The following is a 22,455-nucleotide window of genomic DNA, read 5'->3' on the forward strand; positions in this document are numbered from 1 at the left end:
ATTGCTGTTCTCTTTGTTCTCCTGGGACTCTCCCTCAAGGACTATGCATTCTTTTTTTTCTTTTCTTTTTCTTTTTTTTTTGAGATAGAGTCTCGCTCTGTCACCCAGGCTGGAGTGCAGTGGCACAATCTCAGCTCACTGCAACCTCCGCCCTCTGGGTTCAAGCAGTTCTCCTGCCTCAGCCTCCTGAGTAACTGGGATTACAGGCACATGCCACCATGCCTGGCTAATTTTTGTATTTTTAGTAGAGATCCAGTCAGGGTCATGTGTGGTATTTAGTTGTTCTTTTTAGTTTCCTTTAAAACAGAACAGTTCCTCAGCCTTTTGTATGTGTCGTAACAATGTCACTTTTCAAAAGTTAAGTCTAGTTGTTTGAGGAATGACCCTCAACTTGAATTTGATTATTTTTTCATGATTAGATTCAGGTTAGACAGTTTTGTCAGCAATACTACATAAACAATGTATCTTTTTTAGTGCATCACACCATGAGTCAATAAATAATGCAAAATATTTAGAAGAATTGGACTCTGAAGAAATAGAAATAACTTTTTCTTATTTTCTTTTCATATATGCACAAGAGCGATATATAATAAATCTGAATGAGCTATAAATAGCTTTAAAAATATGCATAAGATAAATATTCCAGGCTGGACACAGTGGCTCACACCTGTAATCCCAGCACCTTGGGAGGTCAAGGCAGGCGGATCACCTGAAGTCAGGAGTTTGAGACCAGTCAGGCCAACATGGTAAAACCCCGTCACTACTAAAAATACAAAAATTAGCCAGGCGTGGTGGCAGGCACCTCTATTCCCAGCTGTTCGGGAGGTTGAGGCAGGAGAATCGCTTTAACCTGGGAGGGGAAGGTTGCGGTGAGCCAATATCGTGCCACTGCACTCCAGCCTGGACGATAAGAGCTAAACTCTGTCTCCAAAAAAATTAAGTAAGTAAATAAATAAATATTCCAAGTGATAAGGTATTATGCCATTGCTTAATTGGCAGCATTTTTTCTTTTTTAGCAGTATGTAAAATAATGTTACTTAAACACCATCTTAGATACAATTAAATGTAATTTTAATTCCTTCTATTTACTTTGCTACCATTCTATTACAGATGGTTAATACTTTGCCCCTTGTATTCATTCAGCAAATATTGTGGTACTAAGAATACAACTATGAACAAACAAACATGGTGTGGTCTCTGTGCTAGTTCCCTATGAATACTGTAACAAACTACCACAAACTTAGTGGCTTTAAACACCACAAATTAGGCGAGGCGCAGTGGCTCATGCCTGTAATCCCAGCACTTTGGGAGGCTGAGGTGGGAAGATTACTTGAGGTCAGGAGTTTGAGACCAGCCTGGGCAACATAGGAAAACTCTGTCTCTACAAAAACAAAATTTAAACAAACACACATACAACAACAACACAAAGTTACTGTTTGACAATTCTGGAGGTCAGAAGTCTGAAATAGACTTCACTGGGTTTAAGTCAAAGTATTGGCAGGGTTGTGCTTCCTCAGGAAGTTCTAGGGGAGAATCCATTTCCTTGCTTTTTCCACCTTCTAGAGGCTGCCTACATTCCTTAGCTCATGGGCCTATAGCTCCATCTTCAAAGCCAGCAGAGTAGCATCTTCAAATCTCTCTCTGACTAACCTGCCTTCTTCTTTCACTTATAAGGAACCTCATGATGATTACTTCAGGCCCACCCAGATAATTCAGGATAAGCTCCCTATCTCAAGATCCTTGACTTAATCATATCTGTAGAGTCCCTTTTACCATGTCCAGCAACATTTTCATAGCTTCTGGTTATTAATAAGGACTTGGACATCTTTGGTGGGCAATTATTATGCCTACTACGGTCCCTGTCTTCATGGAACTTAAGTTCTAGAAAATCAAATAGGCAATTACTGTAGAATCTGCAAAAAGTACTCAGAAGAAGACAGAGAAATAAGATGAGAGCAAAGAAATAATTGGATTGCAGAAGCTAAGGGAATGCTGTTAAGAGAGATAGCACCCACTGGGTTTTTCAATAAGTATCATTGGTCATGCTGGCAAGAGAAATCTCAAAATAGTATGGTAATGGAGTGGGAATACATACTGAAGTGTGTTAAAGAGTGAAAAGGGAGCTGAGAGCCGGGTGCAGTGGCTCACGCCTGTAATCCCAGCACTTTGGGAGGCCGAGGTGGGTGGATCACCTGAGGTCGGGAGTTCAAGACCAGCCTGACCAACATGGAGAAGCCCCGTCTCTACTAAAAATACAAAATTAGCCAGGGTGGTGGCACATGCCTGTAATCCCAGCTACTCGGGAGGCTGAGGCAGGAGAATCGCTTGAATCCGGGAGGCGGAGGTTGCAGTGAGCTGAGATCACACCATTGCACTCCAGCCTGGGCTAAAAGAGTGAAACTCCGTCTCAAAAAAATAAAAAAATAAAAGAAAAGGGAGCTGAGAAAATAGAGATAGTGATTGTAGGCATCCCTTTCAAAACACTTGGCTGGGAACAAGAGACAGAGTTATCATTGCAGGTGTTCTTTTTTTTTTGAGACCGAGTCTCGCTGTGTCACCCAGTCTGGAGTGCAGTGGCGCAATCTTAGCTTACTGCAAGCTCCGCCTCCCAGGTTCACGCCATTCTCCTGCCTCAGCCTCCCGAGTAGCTAGGACTACAGGCACCTGCCACCACGCCCGGTTAATTTTTTGTATTTTTAGTAGAGACAGGGTTTCACCATGTTAGCCAGGCTGGTCTTGAACTCCTGACCTCAGGTGATCCGCCCGCCTCGGCCTCCCAAAGTGTTGGGATTACAGGCGTGAGCCACTGCGCCTGGCCCATTGCAGTTATTCTTAATGGCCTCACTGTGTAAGTCCATTATACAAATCTCTTCTAGAAGTAAGTGATAACTTTTTTTTTTTAATTAAACAAATGGATGGGCTGGACAGGCGTGGTGGTACACACCCATAGTCTCAGCTACTCAGGAGGCTGAGGCAGGAGGATAGCTGGAGCTGGGAGGCAGAGGTTGCAGTGAGATGATATGCCACTGCATTCCAGCCTAGGTGACTGAGTGAGACCCTGCTTCAAAAAAAAGAAACCAAAAAAAAAACAAAAAAAAAAAAAACAGGAGAAGAAGTATATGATAGCTGCCAATAACTTACAAGCAAGAAGCAAACATCTATACAGCTTAGCCTTTTACTCAAGGTCTTTCACAACATAAACACATCCTACCTTCTCTAAATGCCTTTCCTTACTCCAGCTGAGTTGGTCCTATTGTTCCCATTTTTGTGTCTTAGTTCATGCTTCTTTTCCATTTTAGGTTTTTTCCTATTTCTGTCTCTTGCTTTTCCAGGACTCCAGGCTCAACCCCCACAACGTCTCCTTTCTTGGTATTTCAGCAGCACTTCTGATAGATCTCTTTTATTCTGAGTTCTTCATTTTTTACTCAGATGTGTTATAACAATGAAAATAATCACCTGATTTTTATTAAATTTTGTGATTCTGTACTCTATTTTGAAAGAATTCAGACTGAGAGGAAATGAAAACTAGGTAATACGCTGAGATAGCCTTTTGTAGCAGTAAAATCTGATACTTTTTTGTTTTTCAAAAATTCTCCCTAATGTTGAAAAACCACACCATATGAACAAGAAATTAGGGAGATTTCATAATCATTAGGGGCTCTCTGTATTTACCTTTGCTGGGAAGGAAAAAAGAAATCTTGGTTAATTCTACTTTGTAATGTCACTGTAATTTTTCAGGAGTACAATAAAATAAACTATATAGATTTATTATTGTAAGTCCATTTTGACTAAATTTTTCTCCCTTTGAAGGTCCAAGGGATGTCCTTCATTGCAGCAGTACTCATTCTCAATTTGGAAGAGGCAGATGCCTTTATCGCATTTGCCAATCTCCTGAATAAGCCATGCCAGTTGGCCTTTTTTCGTGTGGATCACAGCATGGTATGAATGGATCATGTTTTCCTTTGTTTGTTTCTGTAGTTTGAATGCCCTCTTAGAGTGAAAAACAATAATTAGAAGGCCAAGACAATCTAATCTAATATAAACTTATCATTATATTATAGTTTATTAATGAATGTTTGCTGAGAAGACTCAGAAAAAGATGAGATTCTTAATGAGCAAGATTTCCTGTTAGTGTTTAAGTGTTTAATTTCTTTATTTCTAGACTATACACTTTCATAATTTTATTGATTTTTTAATCTTTAGATGTTGAAATATTTTGCAACATTTGAAGTATTCTTTGAAGAAAATCTTTCCAAATTATTTCTTCACTTCAAATCTTACAGTCTTACACCAGATATATACTTGATAGACTGGTAAGTCATAACATACGTAATATATAATAATGAAAAGGAAATAAAGTATAACTTTTCATGTGTTTTAGGAACTAGAGTAAATCTCATGTGCAGGATTTTACATATAAAGAGCCTTCTTTTACAAATTTAGAAACTTCCAAATTTTTGTGGGGACGCATTTGATTAAGAGCATGGACTCGGCTGGGTGTGGTGGCTCATGTCTGTAATCCCAGCACTTTGGGAGGCCGAGGTGGGCGGATCACCTGAGGTCAGGAGTTCAAGACCAGCCTGCCCCACATGGCGAAACCCCGTCTCTACTAAATATACAAAAACTTAGTCTTGGCCAGGCACGGTGGCTCATGCCTGTAATCTTAGCACTTTGGTGGGTGGATCACGAGGTCAGGAGTTCGAGACCAGCCTGACTAACATGGTGAAACCCTGTCTCTACTAAAAGTACAAAAATTAGCCAGGTATAGTGGCATGCACCTGTAATCCCAGCTACTCGGGAGGCTGAGGCAGGAGAATCGCTTGAACCCAGGAGGCGGGAGGTTGCAGTGAGCCAAGATTGCGATACTGCACTCCAGCCTGGTGACAGATCGAGACTCCAGCTCAAAAAAAAAAAAAAAGAACTTAGCTGGGTGTAGTCGCTGTAGGCTGCAGCAGGACAATTGTTGGAACCTGAGAGGCAGATGTTGCAGTGAACCGAGATCACACTCCTGCACTGCAGCCTGGGCAACAGAGCGAAACTCTATCTCAAAAAAAAAAAAAAAAAAAAAAAAAAAAGAGCATAGACTCTGGGTTGAAATCAGAATCTCTCAGTTTGTGTTTCAGTTTTTTGTCTATAAACTGGGAATAATATTATCTTTATCTTGAGTTGTAGCGAGGGTGTTTTACGTGGATTATCTCATTCAATGCCTAGCACATACTAAGCTCTCAGAGTTAGTTGCTATTTATTTTATTATTAACACACAAGGGCTTATGATAGTTATAATAGTGTTTCTTTACTAAGGGCTTCATATTGTTTCTTTTTATTTCAAGGTTTTATCCAGCTTTTTTTCCCCAAGATGACACCAATTTGAATTTTTTAATTTGATCTCCCTTCTTACATATTGTCTGAAATTTTTTTAAAAAATGTAATAAATGTAAATACGATATACTTTCTCCAAGTTTCACATATGAATAGCTCAGCTTTTTACTGTTCCACACACAATTTTATTTCCTAGACTTTCTCTAGCTTAAAAAAAAAGGCCAAGTGCAGTGGCTGACGCCTGTAGTCCCAACAATTTGGGAGGCCAAGGCGGGAGGATTGCTGGAGGCCAGGAGTTTGAGATCAGCCTGGGCACCACAGCAAGACCCCATTTCTACAAAAAATAAAAATAAAAAAATTGGCCAGACATAGTCGTGCATTCCTGTAGTCCCAGCTACTCAGGAGGCTGAGGTGGGAGGATTGCTTGAGCACAGCAGTTTAAGGTTACAGTGAGCTATGATTGCACCACTGTCCTCCAGCCTGGGTGACAGAACGAGATCCTATTAAAAAAAAATTATGTATGTTGCCAAATCATGTATACTGCAGACAGGATCACCATTTTATTACTTGTGTTTAAAGTTCAAAGTTTTTTAGACTTTTTGTTTGTCATATTAAGACTAATGATATTAATGGTGTTCCTAATAGGCATACAGCTCTCCTACAACCTGTAATTCAGGCACCAACGTTCCTTCCATTTTTTACTTCCACCATCTTTAACAAGGCATTTCCAGGGTTTTCACAGAAGGGGAGAGAACAAGGAGACTCACAAGGGGAGATTTTGGGAAGCTAAGCCTAGAGGTATTATGCATCTCCTCCTCTCACATTCCACTGGCCAGGACTCAGTCATGTGGCCACAACTAACTGCAAGTGAAGATGCAAAATGTGGTTTAGCTGTTTGCCCAGAAAGAAAAAGAAATGGTTTGGTAAACAGCCAGTTTCTACCACACATACTTTTTTTCTGTTTAATCAGAACAACCACATAAGTACTGTAAACCCGGGCATGATGGCTCACGCCTGTAATCCCAGCACTTTGGGAGGCCGAGGCGGGCAGATCACGAGGTCAGGAGATCGAGACCATCCTGGCCAACATGGTGAAACCCCATTTCTACTAAAAATACAAAAATTAGCGAGGCATGGTGGTGCATGCCTGTAGTCCCAGCTACTTGGGAGGCTGAGGTTGGAGAATCCCTTGAACCAGGGAGTTGGAGGTTGCAGTGAGTCGAGATCGCGCCACAGCACTCTAGACAGAGCGAGACTCCATTTAAAAAAAAAAAAAAAAAGATATATACTGTAATTTTTACCACATACTGATGGGGAACCTGAAATTTTGTTTTTTATTTTTTCGTTCATTAAAAAAATTTTTTTTTATTTTTTATTTTTTGAGACAGAGTCTAGTTCTGTTGCCCGGGTTAGAGTGCGGTGGCGCAATCACAGCTCCTCCCACCTGGAACTCCTGGGCTCAAGCATTCCTCCCACCTCAGCCTCCTGAGTAGTTGGGATTACAGGTATGCGTCACCATGCCTGGATAATTGATACTGAAATTTTGATAGGCTTGAGTACCATACCTAATATTTCACAGTTAATAAATGGCAGAATAGAAACTAAAACCTCAGCAGTCCAGTTCCAGAAACCATATTCTTTATAAAGTTAACTACAACATGACCAACACTGCTTTTACTGAAGAGGAATATTTAGGGTTTTTTTAGTTGTAAGAGAGGTGGGATTTTAGAACTGGAAGTAATCCAAATTCATCATTTTAGAGCTGAAGAAATTGAGATGCGGAAGTAGAATGTCATAGTGAAGGTCGAATCATTGCTGTTCAAGTATTATACAATATAAATAAATATTTTCTAAAGAAAATATAATGGCTGGGCATGGTGGCTCATGCCTGTAATCCTAGCACTTTGGGAAGCCGAGGTGGGCAAATCACCTGAGCTCAGGAGTTCCAGACCAGCCTGGCCAACATGGTGAAACCCTGTTTCTACTAAAAATATGCCGGATGTGGTGGCCTGTGCCTGTAGTCCCAGCCACTCGGGAGGCTGAGGCACGAGAATTGCTTGAACCCAGGAGGCCAAGGTTGCAGTGAGTCAGGAGGCTGAGGCACGAGAATCGCTTGAACCCAGGAGGCCAAGGTTGCAGTGAGCCAGGATCACGCCACTGCACTCCAGCCTGGGCTACAGAGCAAGACTCCGTCTCAAAAAAAAAAAAAAAAAGCTAAACAAAAAAACCGTAATTGCAACAATGTAACAATGTATATTACATTTTCTAAAAGTTAATTTCTTAAGCTATGTGGTTTAATGAAATTAAGGTTTCTTTTTCTTTTCACTTTTGAATTTAAAAAAATTTTTTTTAGTTGACACATAATAATTGTACATATCCATGGGGTACATAGTGATGTTTCTGTACATATAATGTATAGTGATGAGACCAGGGTAATTAGCATATCCATCATCTCAAACATTTATCATTTCTTTGTGTTAGGAACATTCAGTATAGTTGTCCTATTTGAAACCATATGTTAACTATAGTTACCCTACAGTGCTATAGAACACTAGAACTTATTCCTCCTATGTGGCTGTAATTTTGTATATTTTAACAAATTTCAGCCTATCTCTTCCTTCTCTCCACCCTTCCCAGCCTCTAGTATCCTCTGTTCTACTTTTTACTTTTATGAGATCAGCTGGCCAGTGCGATGGCTCATGCTCATAATCCTAGCACTTTGGGAGGCTGCAGCAGGCTGACTGCTTGAGCTCAGAGTTTGAGACCAGCCTAGGCAAGATGGCGAAACCCCATCTCTACAAAAAATACAAAAATTAGCTGTATGGTACATGGTGGCATCACCTGTAGTCCCAGCTACTTGGGAGGCTGAGGTGGGAGGATGGCTTGAGCCTAGGAGGCTCAAGTGAGCTGATATTGTACCACTATATTCCAGCCTGAGCAACAGAACCAGGCCCTGTCTCTGAGAAAAAAAAAAAAAGAAAGAAAAAGAGAGTGACTAGCATTTTTTAGCTTCTGCATATGAATGAGAACATGCAGTATTTCACTTAACATAATGTCCTCTGGTTCTATCCATGTTGCCACAAATGACAGGATTTCATTCTTTTTTGTGGCTTAGTAGCATTCCATTGTGTGTATGTACCACATTTTCTTTATCCATTCATCTGTTGTTGGATACTCAGGTTGATTCCATATCTTGGCTATTGTGAATAGTGCTGCAGTAAACATGGGAGTGCAGACCTATCTTAAACATACTGATTTCAATTCCTTTGGGTATATACCCAGTAGTGTCATTGCTGGATCATATGGTCATTCTATTTGTAGTTTTCTGAGGAATCGCCATACTGTTCTCCATAGTGGCTGTACTTTACATTCACAACAACAGTGTATAAGAGTTCCCTTTTCTTTGCATCCTTGCCAGCATTTGTTATTTTTTGTCCTTTTGATAATAGCTATCCTAACTGGGGTAAGAGGATACCTCATTATGCTTTTGATTTGCATTTCCCTGATGCTTAATTATGTTGAGCATTTTAAAATATATCTGTTGGTCATTTGTGTGTCTTCTTTTGAGCAATGTCTGTTCAGATCATTTGCCCATTTTTTAGCTGGATTGATTGTGTGTGTGTGTGTGACGGAGTCATTCTCTGCACTCTGTTGCCCAGGCTGGAGTGCCTTGGCGTGATCTTGGCTCATTGCAACCTCCACCTTCAGGGTTCAAGTGATTCTCGTGCCTCAGCCACTGGAGTAGCTGGGACTACAGGTGTGCACCAGACCTGGCTAATTTTTGTATTTTTAGTAGAGACGGGGTTTCACCATGTTGGCCAGGCTGGTCTGGAACTCCTGACCTCAAGTGATCCACCGTCTCAGCTTCCCAAAATGCTGGGATTACAGGCATGAGCCATGGTGCCTGGCCTTTTTTTTTTTTTTTTTCTTTTGCTGTTGAGATATTTAAGTTCCTCATAGATTTTGCCTATTAATTTCCTGTCAGATGAATAGTTGAAGATATTTTTTCCCATTCTGTGGGGTTTTTTTTTATGCTATTGATTGCTTTATTTGGTGTGCAGAAGCTTTTTAGTTTGATATAATCTAAAAATGGGAATTTGTTTATTTTTGGTTTTGGTGCCTATACTTCTGAGATCTTACTAATAACATTTTTTCCAAGACTAATGTCCTGAAGCATTTCCCCTATGTTTTCTTCTGATAGTTTTATAGTTTTGTGTCTTACATTTAGGTCTTTGATCCATCTTCAGTTGACTTTTGTATAGGGTGAGAAGTGGGGGTCTAGTTTTGTTTTGTTTAATTTTCATATGCATATCCAGTTTTTCCCCCAGCACCATTTATTGAAGAGACTGTCCTTTCCCGAATTAGTGTTCTTGGCATCTTTGTCAAAAATCAGTTGGCTATAGATAATGTGGATTAACTTCTGGGTTCTCTATTCTGTGCCATTTTTCTATGTATCTGTTTTTATGCCAGTACTATTCTGTTTGGGTTACTATGGCTTTGTAGTGTATTTTGAGATCTGGTAGTCTAATGCCTCCAGCTTTTTTTTTTTCTTCTTTTCTCAAGATTACTTTTGTTGTTTGAAGTCTTTTGAGGTTTTATATAAATTTTAGGATGGTTTTTTTATTTCTGTGAAGAGTGTCATTGGTATTTTGATAGGGATTTTATGGAATCTATAGATTATATTGGGTAGTATTGTCATTTGAACAATATTAATTCTTCCAATCTATGAACATGGGATGTCTTTCCATTTGTTTGTATCCTCTTCAATTTCTTTCATCAGTGTTTTCCTTGTAGAGGTCTTTCACCTCCTTGGTTAAATTTACTCCTAAGTTTACTCCTTATTATTTTTGTACCTATTATTAATGTATCCAGTTTTCTGATAGAAGAATGATGCCTTATTTAGGCACTAATGTCTTTTATCATGTTTTCTGTTGAAAATCTTTTGTTTTAACTTGGAGAGTTTGCCTTTGAAGCAATACCCAGTAGATTATAGAATGGTGGGTGAATTTTGCCAAAGAGATGGAGCAGTTGATCTTAAGACAGGTTGTTGTTAAGAATACACATGGGTGCAGAGGCTCACACCTGTAATCCTATTACAGGTGGCTCATACCTGTAATCCCAGCACTTTGGGAGGCCGAGGCGGGTGGATCGTCTGAGGTCAGGAGTTCAAGACCAGCCTGGACAATATGGTGAAACCCTGTCTCTACTAAAAATACAAAAATTAGCCAGGTGTAGTGGCAGGCACCTGTAATCCCAGCTACTCGGGAGGCTGAGGCATGAGAATCTCTTGAACCCGGGAGGCAGAGGTTGCAGTGAGCCGAGATCCTGCCACTTCACTCTAACCTGGGAAATAGAGCAAGACTGTGTCTCCAAAAAAAAAAAAAAGAATTCACATGATAATTTAAGGAGGGGGGAAGAGTACAGATGACATATTTAAACTTTAATTCTTAACAATTCACAACCAGTGGGTTTCACGTAAATGGTATTAAGCTTTAATGTAGAAAAATAAATAATGGCATTGGTCAAATGTGTCTTCTCAGGTCTTCTTTGGTTCAGGATTTTTTTTTTAAATTTTTTTGAGACAGGCTCCCACTCTGTCACCCAGGCTGAGTGCAGTGGCGTGATCACAGCTCACTGCAGCCTCAAAATCCCAGGCTTAAGCAGTCTGCCCACCTCAGCCTCTCGAGTATCTGGGGCTACAGGCAAACCACTACACCCAACTAATTTTTGCTATTTTATAGAGATGGGGTCTCACTATGTTGCCCAGGCTGGCCTTGAACTCCTGGATGCAAGCGATCCTCCCACATTGGCCTCCCAAAGGCTGAGATTACAGGCATGAGCCACCAGACCCGACTGATTTAGGCTTTTTTAAAAATGAAGTTATTGGCTGGGCACAGTGGCTCATGCCTGTAATCCCAGCACTTTGGGAGTCCGAGGCAGGCAGATCACCTCAGGTCGGGAATTCGAGACCAGCCTGACCAACATGGAGAAACGCCGTCTCTACTAAAAATACAAAATTAGCCGGGCGTGGTGGTCCATACCTGTAATCACAGCTACTCGGGAGGCTGAGGCAGGAGAATCGCTTGAACCCGGGAGGTGGAGGTTGCGGTGAGCTGAGATTTTGCCATTGCACTCCAGCCTGAGCAACAAGAGCAAAACTCCATTAAAAAAAAAAAATTATTTTTCAATGTATTCTCTTCCCGTCCCCCAAGAGCGTTAGAGTTACTCAGGGAAGGACCCAAGAAAATGGGAGAAGGGTTTTTTAATATTATGGGACTGAGATCCAAGTTTAAATACTAATTCCATTAAGAAGGAAAAAAAAATCCTCCATTGTCAGTCTTGAGAAGTGTGAGCATGGGGGATAGCAGGATCACAATTGATGTGGGGGACAGGAGAGAACTAATAAAGAGTAAGTACTGTATACTAGAACCTGAGCCTAGGCACTCCTCATTTTGAACAGGGAGTTTTATACTACCAAAAGTGGTTTTTGTCATATGATTAAATACGTGTTTGTAATTTAAGAGGTAGGGATGGACTTTTGTTTCATGTCTCTGTTGAGTTTATTATATACAAATCCCAGAGACATTTTTGTGGGATAGGAATGAATAAGTGGCAGTGCAAAAGGATTTTTTAAAAAATTATTTTAGCGAGGAAGCTTTTAGTTCCCTTCCTCAAACCCCATCAGCACTACCTCAAATAAACACACAATCAGTGTAAACAATTGTATACTTTCTTTGCCAAGGCAACTTCAAGACAAGTCCTGTAATACTTACTCTCCCCACTTCCCCCAACCAGAATGGCTCCCAGAGAACCACTGGATAAAGAATTACGTGGTCAGACATTGTCAGAAAGGTTGGGAAAAACCATTTTGGTGATTCTATTGGAAGGTATACATGCTTCAAAAGAAGTAGTAAATAAAGCTGGGTGGAGGAAAAAGACAAAACAAAACAATGGATGTTTGTGCAAGGGGAAGAGAAAAGAGAGAAGTCAGACTTTGAGTTTATATTAGGTCACTAAAAGATGATATTTGAGTTCTTCATACAATAATAATAATTTTTATTTAGCATTTCTTACATGCCAAACGCTGATGTAAACACTTTTACATTTATTAACTACTATAATTTTTAAAACAATCCTGAGAGGTAGGTAGTTTTCTTATAGTTTACTAATGAAGAAACTGAGGCACAGTAAAGACAACTATCCTGCTCAAGGTAACACAACTAATAAGTGGCAAATTCAGGATTCAAATTCAGGCATTCTGGTTTCATAGCTCATACCCTTTTAACTACCAGACTGTTCTACCACTCTAGTATATATTAGGCCTTTCCTCTACATAAGGTTGTAAATTCACATAATTTTGTTATTTATTATTTAATTTCCCACTACTCAAGTTTGAGGGAGGAAGCCTTTTTTTTTTTTTTTTTTTTCTGAGACAGAGTCTCACTCTATCACCAGGCTGGAGTGCAGTGGCACGATCTCGGCTCGCTGCAACCTCCGCCTCCTGGGTTCGAGCGATTCTCCTGCCTCAGCCTCCCACGTAGCTGGGACTATAGGTGTGTGCCACCATGCCCAGCTAATTTTTGTATTTTTAGTAGAGACGGGGTTTCACCATGTTGGCCAGGATGGGAAAACCATATGTTATTTGCCTTCTTATCCCTAATTAAACACTGTTCTTTTTTTATAGAGATGCTTACTGAGTAAATGAGTCAATGAATGAAAAATTTCAGTGACCATTTTTCCCTCTAATTTTAGGATCTTCACGCTATATAGCAAATCACTACCACTTGATCTGGCCTGTCGAGTCTGGGATGTATTTTGCAGAGATGGGGAAGAATTTTTATTTAGGACTGGATTAGGAATCCTCCGATTATATGAAGATATTCTCCTGCAGATGGACTTTATTCATATAGCACAGTTTCTAACTAAATTGCCAGAAGATATCACGTCGGAAAAGCTGTTCAGTTGTATTGCAGCCATTCAGATGCAGAATAGCACCAAAAAATGGACTCAGGTAGAGTGACATTTTCTTATCTTTAATAGATGTGTTAAAGCAGTTGACTTATTGTAAAAAGGTTAGGTATTTCTTAAAAGTTAGTACTTAAAAATATGTCTTTTAAAAATAATTTTTGACTTCTAAGAAGCAAGAGTTTAAATCAAATTGCCCACTTTGCAGCTATCCAAACATAGGGCTTATTTTATTTTATTTTATTTTTTTTTTTTTTGAGACGGAGTCTCGCTCTGTCACCCAGGCTGGAGTGCAGTGGTGTGATCTCGGCTCACTGCAAGCTCCACCTCCTGGGTTCACACCATTATCCTGCCTCAGCCTCCCAAGTAGCTGGGACTACAGGTGCCCGCCACCACGCCCGGCTAATTTTTTGTATTTTTAGTAGAGATGGGGTTTCACTGTGTTAGCCAGGATTGTCTCAATCTCCTGACCTTGTGATCCACTCGTCTTGGCCTCCCAAAGTGTTGGGATTACAGGCGTCAGTCACCGCGCCTGGCCTATTTTATTTTATTTTATTTTGACTCACTCTGTCGCCCAGGCTGGAGTGCAGTGGTGTGATCTTGGCTCACTACAACCACCGTCTCCCGGGTTCAAGCAATTCTTTTGCCTCAGTCTCCCGAGTAGCTGGGATTACAGGCACGTGCCACCACGCCCAGCTAATTTTTTGTATTTTTAGTAGAGATGGGGTTTCACCATGTTAGCCAGGATGGTCTCGATCTCCTGACCTTGTGATCTGCCCGCCTCAGCCTCCCAAAGTGCTGTGATTACAGGCATGAGCCACTGCACCTGACTGGGCTTTATTTTATTTAAGTCCAGTAATATCAATTTAGTGAAGTACAACCCACAGTAGTCATTTATTTGCCAGAGTAGTTATTACTTTGGTATTTCAAATAGACAACAATTTTATTATATTAAATACCTACTGTGTACTAGGGTTTGTAGTTGAAAGAATATATAATGTATGGTCCTGGCTTTTAGATGCTTAGTCTTGTTAGGAAAGTAAAAGCATTGGCAATCTAAGTTAAGTGACATAAAAGGATAGCAGTATCACTCAATCCATGAATGATATAAACAATTGGCATTATTAAATTCACAGTCTTATTGGTTCAGAAAATGTTATGTTACCAAATAGTAATTTCAGAATAGTTGGCAATTGGTAAAAATTGGAATCTAATCATATTTCATGATTAGAAAAAAATAAAGGGGATTTGAGAATGGCACACTTTCGGGGACAGTGTTAAGTATAATAAAGCTTTTTCATGTTTATGAACTATAGTTATTTAAATCTCTTTAATCTGGGTGGTAGTTTTTGAGGATTAATCTTTATTTTATATAATTTTCAGGTCTTTGCATCTGTAATGAAGGATATTAAAGAAGGAGACAAGAACAGTAGTCCTGCTTTGAAAAGCTAGTCTTCAAAATTGACAGACTAACTGACATAGAAAAAGTGGTTTTTGGATAAAGGTTTTTTGTTTCCTATGTAAAAGGCGTGGAAGAAAATGTTGGAGATACCTAAAAGAATCAAGAGGTGGAAAACTGCTGATTTTACATTTTATGGCTGAAGTAAATGAAATAAGTAACTTATTGACAGTATTAATAAACTATTATTTTGTAGGTAGAGTCATTTTTCAAAGGAAAAAGTTTAAATGGTGAGTTTATACTCCACAATTTGGAGTAAACAAAATGCAATAAATTTTTAAAATAGCTTTGAAGATACTTCAAATTTTTACATCTTTTCTTTTGTAACAGTTACCACAAAGATACTCTGGAGGCTAGAGTAGGATTGTTAAATACTACTGTTAACCTCCAAAGTACTATAGTACAGACATTGTTTCCAGTTCTGACCTTTTGAAGATATTATAGACCAGTAATGAACAAATTTGGTTGTAAATTATTTAAGTCACTGAAGATGTCATTTATCTTCATTCACAAGTTGGGGCAAATTCGAGTTACCTAGGAACTGGAAATGTTGGTGGGAGATTGTTTATTGTTTGTTTAGATGTTTTTCCATAGTATCGTGTCCATTCGTTTTTTAAGGGAAATTTTTTGTCTTCCTTAAGGAATTCCTATCACTCAGAGAATTTTAGCCATTCTGGTTCTAGTCTAACAAATTATTCATCTAATAATTTGACATTAAGAAAACTATAAATAACTGGTAGAAGGAAAGTGCTTTGCACTTTAGTGGATTGAAGACTTGACTTTGAGAGTAAGTCCAAAAACATATATGATGTTTCTCAGTGATAAGAGTAAAAAGTAATGAATCCTGAGAGTCCTTAAACAGCATGCTACTTGGCAAGACTTCATATTTTTTAGTTACAATTCTTCCACTGTTTAACTCCAGTTTGAAATTTGAAATCTAATATGTAGCTAAATCTGTGACTTGTAAAACTCTATGCATAATTTTTCCTAATCAGTGGAAATAAGAATAAAAGAAAAAGGTAAAGTTAATTTTTTTTCTAAGTCTACATCCTATCTCTTGATTCAGTTGCCTGAAGAAGCTGGGTAAGGAGATTAGTCTTGTTATTGATTCTTTTATGTGTCAGTGCCATCTTAATCTCTTCACATGGTACACTAAATGCTGCCTATAACCCATCCTCATCTTCTTTACTCATCATTGCTTTCTTCAAGGAAGGTCTTGATACTGCCCTCGTCTACCTCACTATCCGCTAGTCTAGATAGTGACTCTTTGGAAGATTGGTAGCCTCTGAATGAGTTATCCAACTTCTGCTTCCTCACATTGGCCACTTTGCATAGGTTCGGGAACTTAGCAGGTTTTAAATCATCATGCCCACGGAGGTGAAATACTTTGAGGAATGGGAACATCTCTTCACTGTGTTTTTGGATCAGCCTTCTCTCAACCGCCAAGAAATGCATGATTTCCCTGCCAACTCTAGGAAGTAGTGCTGCATGATTGAATCATTATTTGATGAATTCTTTCATTGTAACATAGGGAGTCATTTTCAAAAAGGTAGATATGAGCTTAAATTAAATTGACTTATGAATGCTTTGCCTGTGGGCCCAACAGTGTCATGACCCTCCAATTGAAACATAGCATGAATTATTTTTATGTCGAGTTCTTGAACTGCTAATCAGGTGTGTGTTTCCTTGAAGTCCAGAGCAGGATCCAGGTCAGATGAAGGAGGTGGTATGCCTGGCTTAACTGCTGAAAATAGAGCATTGAAACTCTTCACAATGTGCTGCATTGGGTTTCTGCTTGGCTTTCTCACTGAATAGTAAATTGGGGAAAATGCTGCTTTTACTATTTTGCATTTTATAGCAACATTAACAGTCTTTTCCCAGTCAGGTGCTGTCCAGGGAACATGTTTCCCTTGGGAGGTCTGAACAGAGTGATCTGGCTTGATGTATTTCCTGAGCTCTAGTACCATATCATAGAATTAGTTAAATGTAGCCAACAGCAATGTCAGAACAATTGACGTTGTCTTTCCAAGAGTGAATGCATTGGCTTTCGGAACTGCTACTAGAGACATACATGAGGCAGCGAACGCATCTTTAGGTGGCGGCAAGGCTATATCTGATGGACAGAGATCTCTGATCTCTAATGACATATTGCTATTGTCCTATTATGTTTAAATTTGAACCTAAACTAAGTCACTTGAGTGTTATGAGTGATGGCTATATAACATGCTGTTTGGTTAGATTTACAGTGTGTTTTTATGTTGCAGTTTAGTTTGAAACAACACTTAAGCACACTATTTCTGTTAGTGTATATAGTTTTCAAACTAACAAGCCTGCGATCCTTGTTAGTGTAGTGACTGCCTCTTTAGGAGTATGGGGCCCTAGGGTGCCCATATATTTTTACCCCATGGGTCATTCTAGTCTAAGGACTACTAGTAGAACCCTCAAAAGGTAATTGCTATTATAGGGACTTACTTATTAAAGACTGGTAATATAATAAAATATTGAAGGAGTGGCCATGGTCTTAGCAGGTTTTAGAATGACCTTTTAACTCCAGTAACTACTTCCTTGGTATTGGTATCCTTGATAGAGGGAATATAACCTCTGGCAGTAATCTCATTCAGGTTATACTACCTGACTAAATTTAATCATACTTTCATGTATTTGTTTCCTCAGTTGGACCTAAGTTACTGTATTTGTTTTTCTTATTTTTTTGTTATTGTACAGTTTCTTTACCTTTCAAGTATAAATGTGTATATAAAATGTAAATACAAAGAATTCACTAAAAACCACTCATAACAATTACTGTGTAAATAAAACTGGTAAGCAGAGTAATTACTTGAAATGAGTCTTCATTACTTTGGGGATATCTGTTTTATTTAACTGCATCTCAAGGAAACGAAGGAAATAATCTTTGTTTTTGTTTGCCAAATTTGTCTTCCAAGGAATGCACTAAGCCTTCAGTCTTTTTAGATTGGCAGTACTGGCAGCTAAAATATTGTACTGTATCTTCTCTTGAGCCCAGTATGTAGGAAATATGTGATAATTCACATGGTCAGTATATGGCAGTTTTTGTTGTTGTTGTTACAGTATATTTTCAATTAAAAAAAAACTTTTCCTAAAATACTCAAAATAATGTGAAATTTAATATGGTGTTTCATTTGTTTGTCTACTCAATATATATATTTCTTACTTAATGTTCCTTTAGTCCAGGTCTACAATGCCTTAAATGCTGTTAGAAAAAAAAAATGCTGTTAGAAGACTCCAGTAACTCGCATAGTTTTCTGTAGTCAGCTTTTGCTGATGTCTTTTGCATATGTGACCTTTGAGTATATTTGTTTGACTTTATAAAATTAGGTAGCATTTGCAAAATGACATTGACATTTTCAAAATCTCTGACTTCAAGATAATAGCGTTCCTTGCAGCTTAGGAACTAATGTTATTTTGACCTAGGCCAGTCAACTCTTTAGAGTCTACACTACTGAAGGGTATAATTCTAAAGCAGATAATCATGAAATAATTTATCTTACTTCATAATGTCATATGATTTATTTTTATTTTTCATTTTATGTTTTTGTTTGGGTAAGATAAAATTATTTTATATTCCAAGAGTGTGTTCAGACAGCAGGGACTAGTATAAAAAAGAGTCAAAAAAGTGTAAGGTAGCATTGGACAGTAAGTTACATTAAAATTAAATTTGTCATGACTAATTGATAGTGTCAGAAAACAGTCTTCTGAGAGGAAAAAAATGTTATTTTTGTATGGAATCGTATTATTTTGCTGTTTGACAAGCATTGTCTAAAATATGAATTCTCAACTCTAATAAAACCTCATTAACTAGAACGTCACTGCTTTACAACATGTAAAAACTAAAATGAAATCCAGGATTTCAGGGAAACTAACCACTCCAGAGAAAGCCCTGCTCTTTAAAAATATTGTTTGCTTGGTAAGAGTGTAATTGCAAACATGGGAAATTTGAATTAATACACTTATATGTCTTAAGCCCTGATTATTGCCAAGCACTGCCTCTTAATATTTTGTTAGGCTACATAAAGTTTTAAGGTTTGGGAAATTCCAAAATTGCCTTTCTTTCAAGATATTCTGCTGTTCATATTGATCATCCCTTGATCTCAATTAATGAGAATTTGCTTATGTGCATTTTATTTTGTAGATTCCATTTATTTTCCAGTAAACACCAGGAAGGAAATTTGACTAAAATTACATTATGAAAGTGTTTCATTTGAACATTTACGTAAACAATAATGACTTTATTAAATTTAAAGTAAAATGACTTTTGTATTATTGCAATGTATTTGGAAAATCATTTTTATAATAAATATGTAAATGATAAATGAATATAGACTTGAAGGAGTATATAAAATTGACAACAATGGGGTATATATGTTCTCATTTTTCATCCTCAGGCATAATGCTATACACAATGGTATAAAAGCAGAAAGTGAAGCTTCAAATTCTGGTCACAGCTGAGCACGGTGGCTCATGTCTGTGATCCTAGCACTTTGGGAGGCTGAGGCAGGAGCACCACTTGATCTGAGGAGCTCCACATTAGCCTGGGCAACATAGTGAGACCATCTCTACAAAAAATTTAAAAATTAGCTGGGCATGGTAGCATGTGCCTGTAGTCTCAGCTACTTGGAAGGCTGAGGTAGGAGGATTGCCTGAGCCTGGGAGGTTGAGGCTACACTGATCACACCACTGGACTCCAGCCTGTGCAACAGAGTGAGACACTTTCTCAAAAACATTTAAAAAAAAATTGGGCTGGGCACGGTGGCTCACGCCTTTAATTCCAGCACTTTGGGAGGCCAAGGCAGGCGGATTACCTGAGGTCAGGAGTTCGGGACCAGCCTTACCAACATGGAGAAACCCCGTTTCTACTAAAAATACAAAATTAGCCAGGCTTGGTGGGGTATTCCTGTAATCCCAGCTACTCGGCAGGCTGAGGCAAGAGAATGGCGTGAACCCGGGAGGTGGAGCTTGCAGTGACCCAAGATCGCCCGCTGCACTCCAGCCTGGGTGACAGAGCGAGACTCCGTCTTAAAAAAAAAAAAATGGGGTAAGTTAGGCAACAAAAAAGCCTCTTATGTGAGCCCTTGAAAAGCAAACACATCTTATGAAATTTTTAATTAGCTTACATGTTTCATTACCTTTTAACAGTGTAAATCAACTGGGCACGGTGGCTCGCACCTGCCATCCCAGCACCTTAGGAAGCTGAGGTGGGCGGATCACTTGAGGTCAGGAGTTGAGACCAGCCTGACCAACATAGTGAAACCCTGTCACTACTGAAAGTACAAAAATTAGCTGGGCATGGTGGTAGGTGCCTGTAATCCCAGCTACTTGGGAGGCTGAGGCAGGAGAATCGCTTGAACCCAAGAGGCGGAGGTTGCAGTGAGCCGAGATCACACCATTGCACTCCAGCCTGGGCGACAGAGCAAGACTCCGTCTCAAAAAAAAAAAAAAAAAAAAAAAAAAAGTGTAAATTAATTTCTATCATTTTTTTACTCAAGATCCTCTAATGGCATTCCTCGTAATAAAAATCCACACTCTTTATCCTAGTCTCCATGGTCCTACTTGATCTGGTCACTGTGCATCTTTCCAATTTCAGCTGCAATTTATAAACATTCTGCCTGTAGACACAGTGGACTTACTGCCATTTTTCAATTTGTCAGCCTTCTATCTACCTGAGGTCTTTCTTCCCTCTGAAGTGTTTTTTGTCTAGATCTTTGTATGGCTTATACTTTATACCGCTGCTTAAGGTCACTTCCTCAGAGGACTTTTCTCTCAACATGTATCCACTATTCTCATGACCTTACCCTGCTTCATATTTCTTTATAATTTCTATTATATATCACCAACTGACACTGCTTTATAGTGCTGTCTATTGTTTCCACTACAGTGTAAACTCTGAGGTCAAAAGCATTGTCTTATTTACTACTGAAGCGCTAGTACCCAAAATAGTGCATGGCACTAACCTGTGGTAGATATGGATGACTGGATTGTTTTTATTTTGGTCCATTCCTCACTGCACTTACCTTTTCATTTAAATTTTTTTCTATTATAGATATTATGCAGTTGACCAGAAACTCAAATAGTTTCTGGTTCACTTGGAAAGTTAAACATTTAAAGGTTGGGTAGAAGAGAATGAACTAGTAAAAGTCAGGAATAGGAATATCAAGAGAATGTGGGGTCAGAAAAGACAACGGACAAGAGTGTTTCCATAAAGGAGTGATTAACAGTGTTATGTTGCAATGAGATTCAAATAAGAACTGAGAATGTCCATTAAACTGAGCAACATTGAAGTCATTAAACCTTAGTGGGCTACTTTGATGTATGCTGAATGTTGCAATGAGACAGAGGGTTGAAGAATCAGTGGGAGGCAAGGAATTAAACATTGCTAGTGTAGACAATTATAAAAGTAAGCTTTAAAGGGGAAGAGAGAACTGAAAATAGTTGGTAGGGAAATAGGAGGTTCCAGCTGGGTGCAGTGGCTTGCACCTGTAATCCCAGCTACTTGGAGCCTAAGGTGGGAGGATTCCTTGAGTTCAGGAATTAAAGGTTATAGTGAGCTATGATGGTACCACTGCACTCCAGCCTGGGTGACAGAGTGAGATTTTATCTTTTAAAAAGAGGGAATAATGATTTCTAATCCAAAATAATTTCTGAATAGGCAGCAGGGAGTTGGATCCAGAGCACAAGATGAGAGAGTGAGAAAGGTATTCAGGATGCAGATGGGTTTGTAAATTTGATGTTGGTAAGCTGAATGGGGAATTCTGTCTTGTAGCTATTGTTCCCTTTGTTAGGTAGGCCAGAAGTGGGGCCATCTACTGTAACAAGAGGGAGCCGGGGTTTTCTTTTGTTTTGACTTCTATGATTGGATGGATGGTTATGCACATTAATATGAAAAGGATTCTATAAGAGGAAGACATTTTGTGTGGGTAGGGAAAAATGACTTGTAACATCATACTTAGAAGAAAATCCCCAGTGCCTCATCTGGAGGGTCTGCCTCTGACTTTTTGTGCCATTCCCCCTTGCCAATTCGGCTTCAGTGATACTGGCCTTCTCTCTGATATTCAAACATGCCCAAGTGTATTCCTGCTTTACTCTCTGTACACGTGTAGTTTCTGCTTGGATTGCTCTTCCCCCAGGCTGGCTAGCTTCTTGGCATTTGGTTCTCTGCTTAAAGTGCCTATCACTTCGGCTGGGTGTGGTGGCTCTTGCCTGTAATCCCAGCACTTTGGGAGGCCGTGGCGGGTGGATCACCTGAGGTCGGGAGTTCAAGACCAGCCTCACCAACATGGAGAAACCCCGTTTCTACTAAAAATACAAAATTAGCCAGGCTTGGTGGCGTATGCTTGTAATCCCAGGTACTCGGGAGGCTGAGGCAGGAGAATTGCTTGAACCCGGGAGGCGGAGGTTGCGGTGAGCCAAGATTGCGCCATTGCACTCCAGCCTGGGCAACAAGAGTGAAACTTCATCCCACACACACACACACACACACACACAAAAGTGCCTATCACTTCTTCAGACACCCAATTACCCAATCTAAAATAACTATCCTGTCACTCTCATGCCACCCTATTCTAATATTTTGCAATTTCCCCCTTTTCACCCCAACTCCTGGAATGTAAGTTCCATATCAACAGGGATGTAGTCTGTCTGGTTCATTGCTGTACAGCTCCTGTGATAGTTCCTGGTAT

At 39.3% G+C, this 22,455-nt stretch overlaps 1 protein-coding gene across 9 annotated transcripts in view; it reads left to right on the plus strand.

Moving 5' to 3' along the window:
* Positions 1-17,575, plus strand: part of TBC1D12 (TBC1 domain family member 12) — a 136,496-nt gene extending 118,921 nt beyond the window's left edge. For 7 of the 9 annotated variants that reach the window (XM_507936.7, XM_009458959.5, XM_016918893.3 and 4 more), the window contains 4 exons: positions 3,811-3,939; positions 4,204-4,313; positions 13,072-13,330; positions 14,668-17,575. In XM_507936.7, the coding sequence (XP_507936.4) occupies positions 3,811-3,939; positions 4,204-4,313; positions 13,072-13,330; positions 14,668-14,736 (567 nt within the window). In that variant the 3' untranslated portion in view covers positions 14,737-17,575. The remainder of the gene's footprint in view (positions 1-3,810; positions 3,940-4,203; positions 4,314-13,071; positions 13,331-14,667) is intronic. The other 2 variants (XR_010146987.1, XR_010146988.1) reach the window with 1 other exon arrangement.
* The last annotated feature ends 4,880 nt before the right edge of the window (positions 17,576-22,455 follow it).

Source organism: Pan troglodytes, chromosome 8, assembly GCF_028858775.2.
Source record: "Pan troglodytes isolate AG18354 chromosome 8, NHGRI_mPanTro3-v2.0_pri, whole genome shotgun sequence".
NCBI classification, from domain to species: domain Eukaryota; kingdom Metazoa; phylum Chordata; class Mammalia; order Primates; family Hominidae; genus Pan; species Pan troglodytes.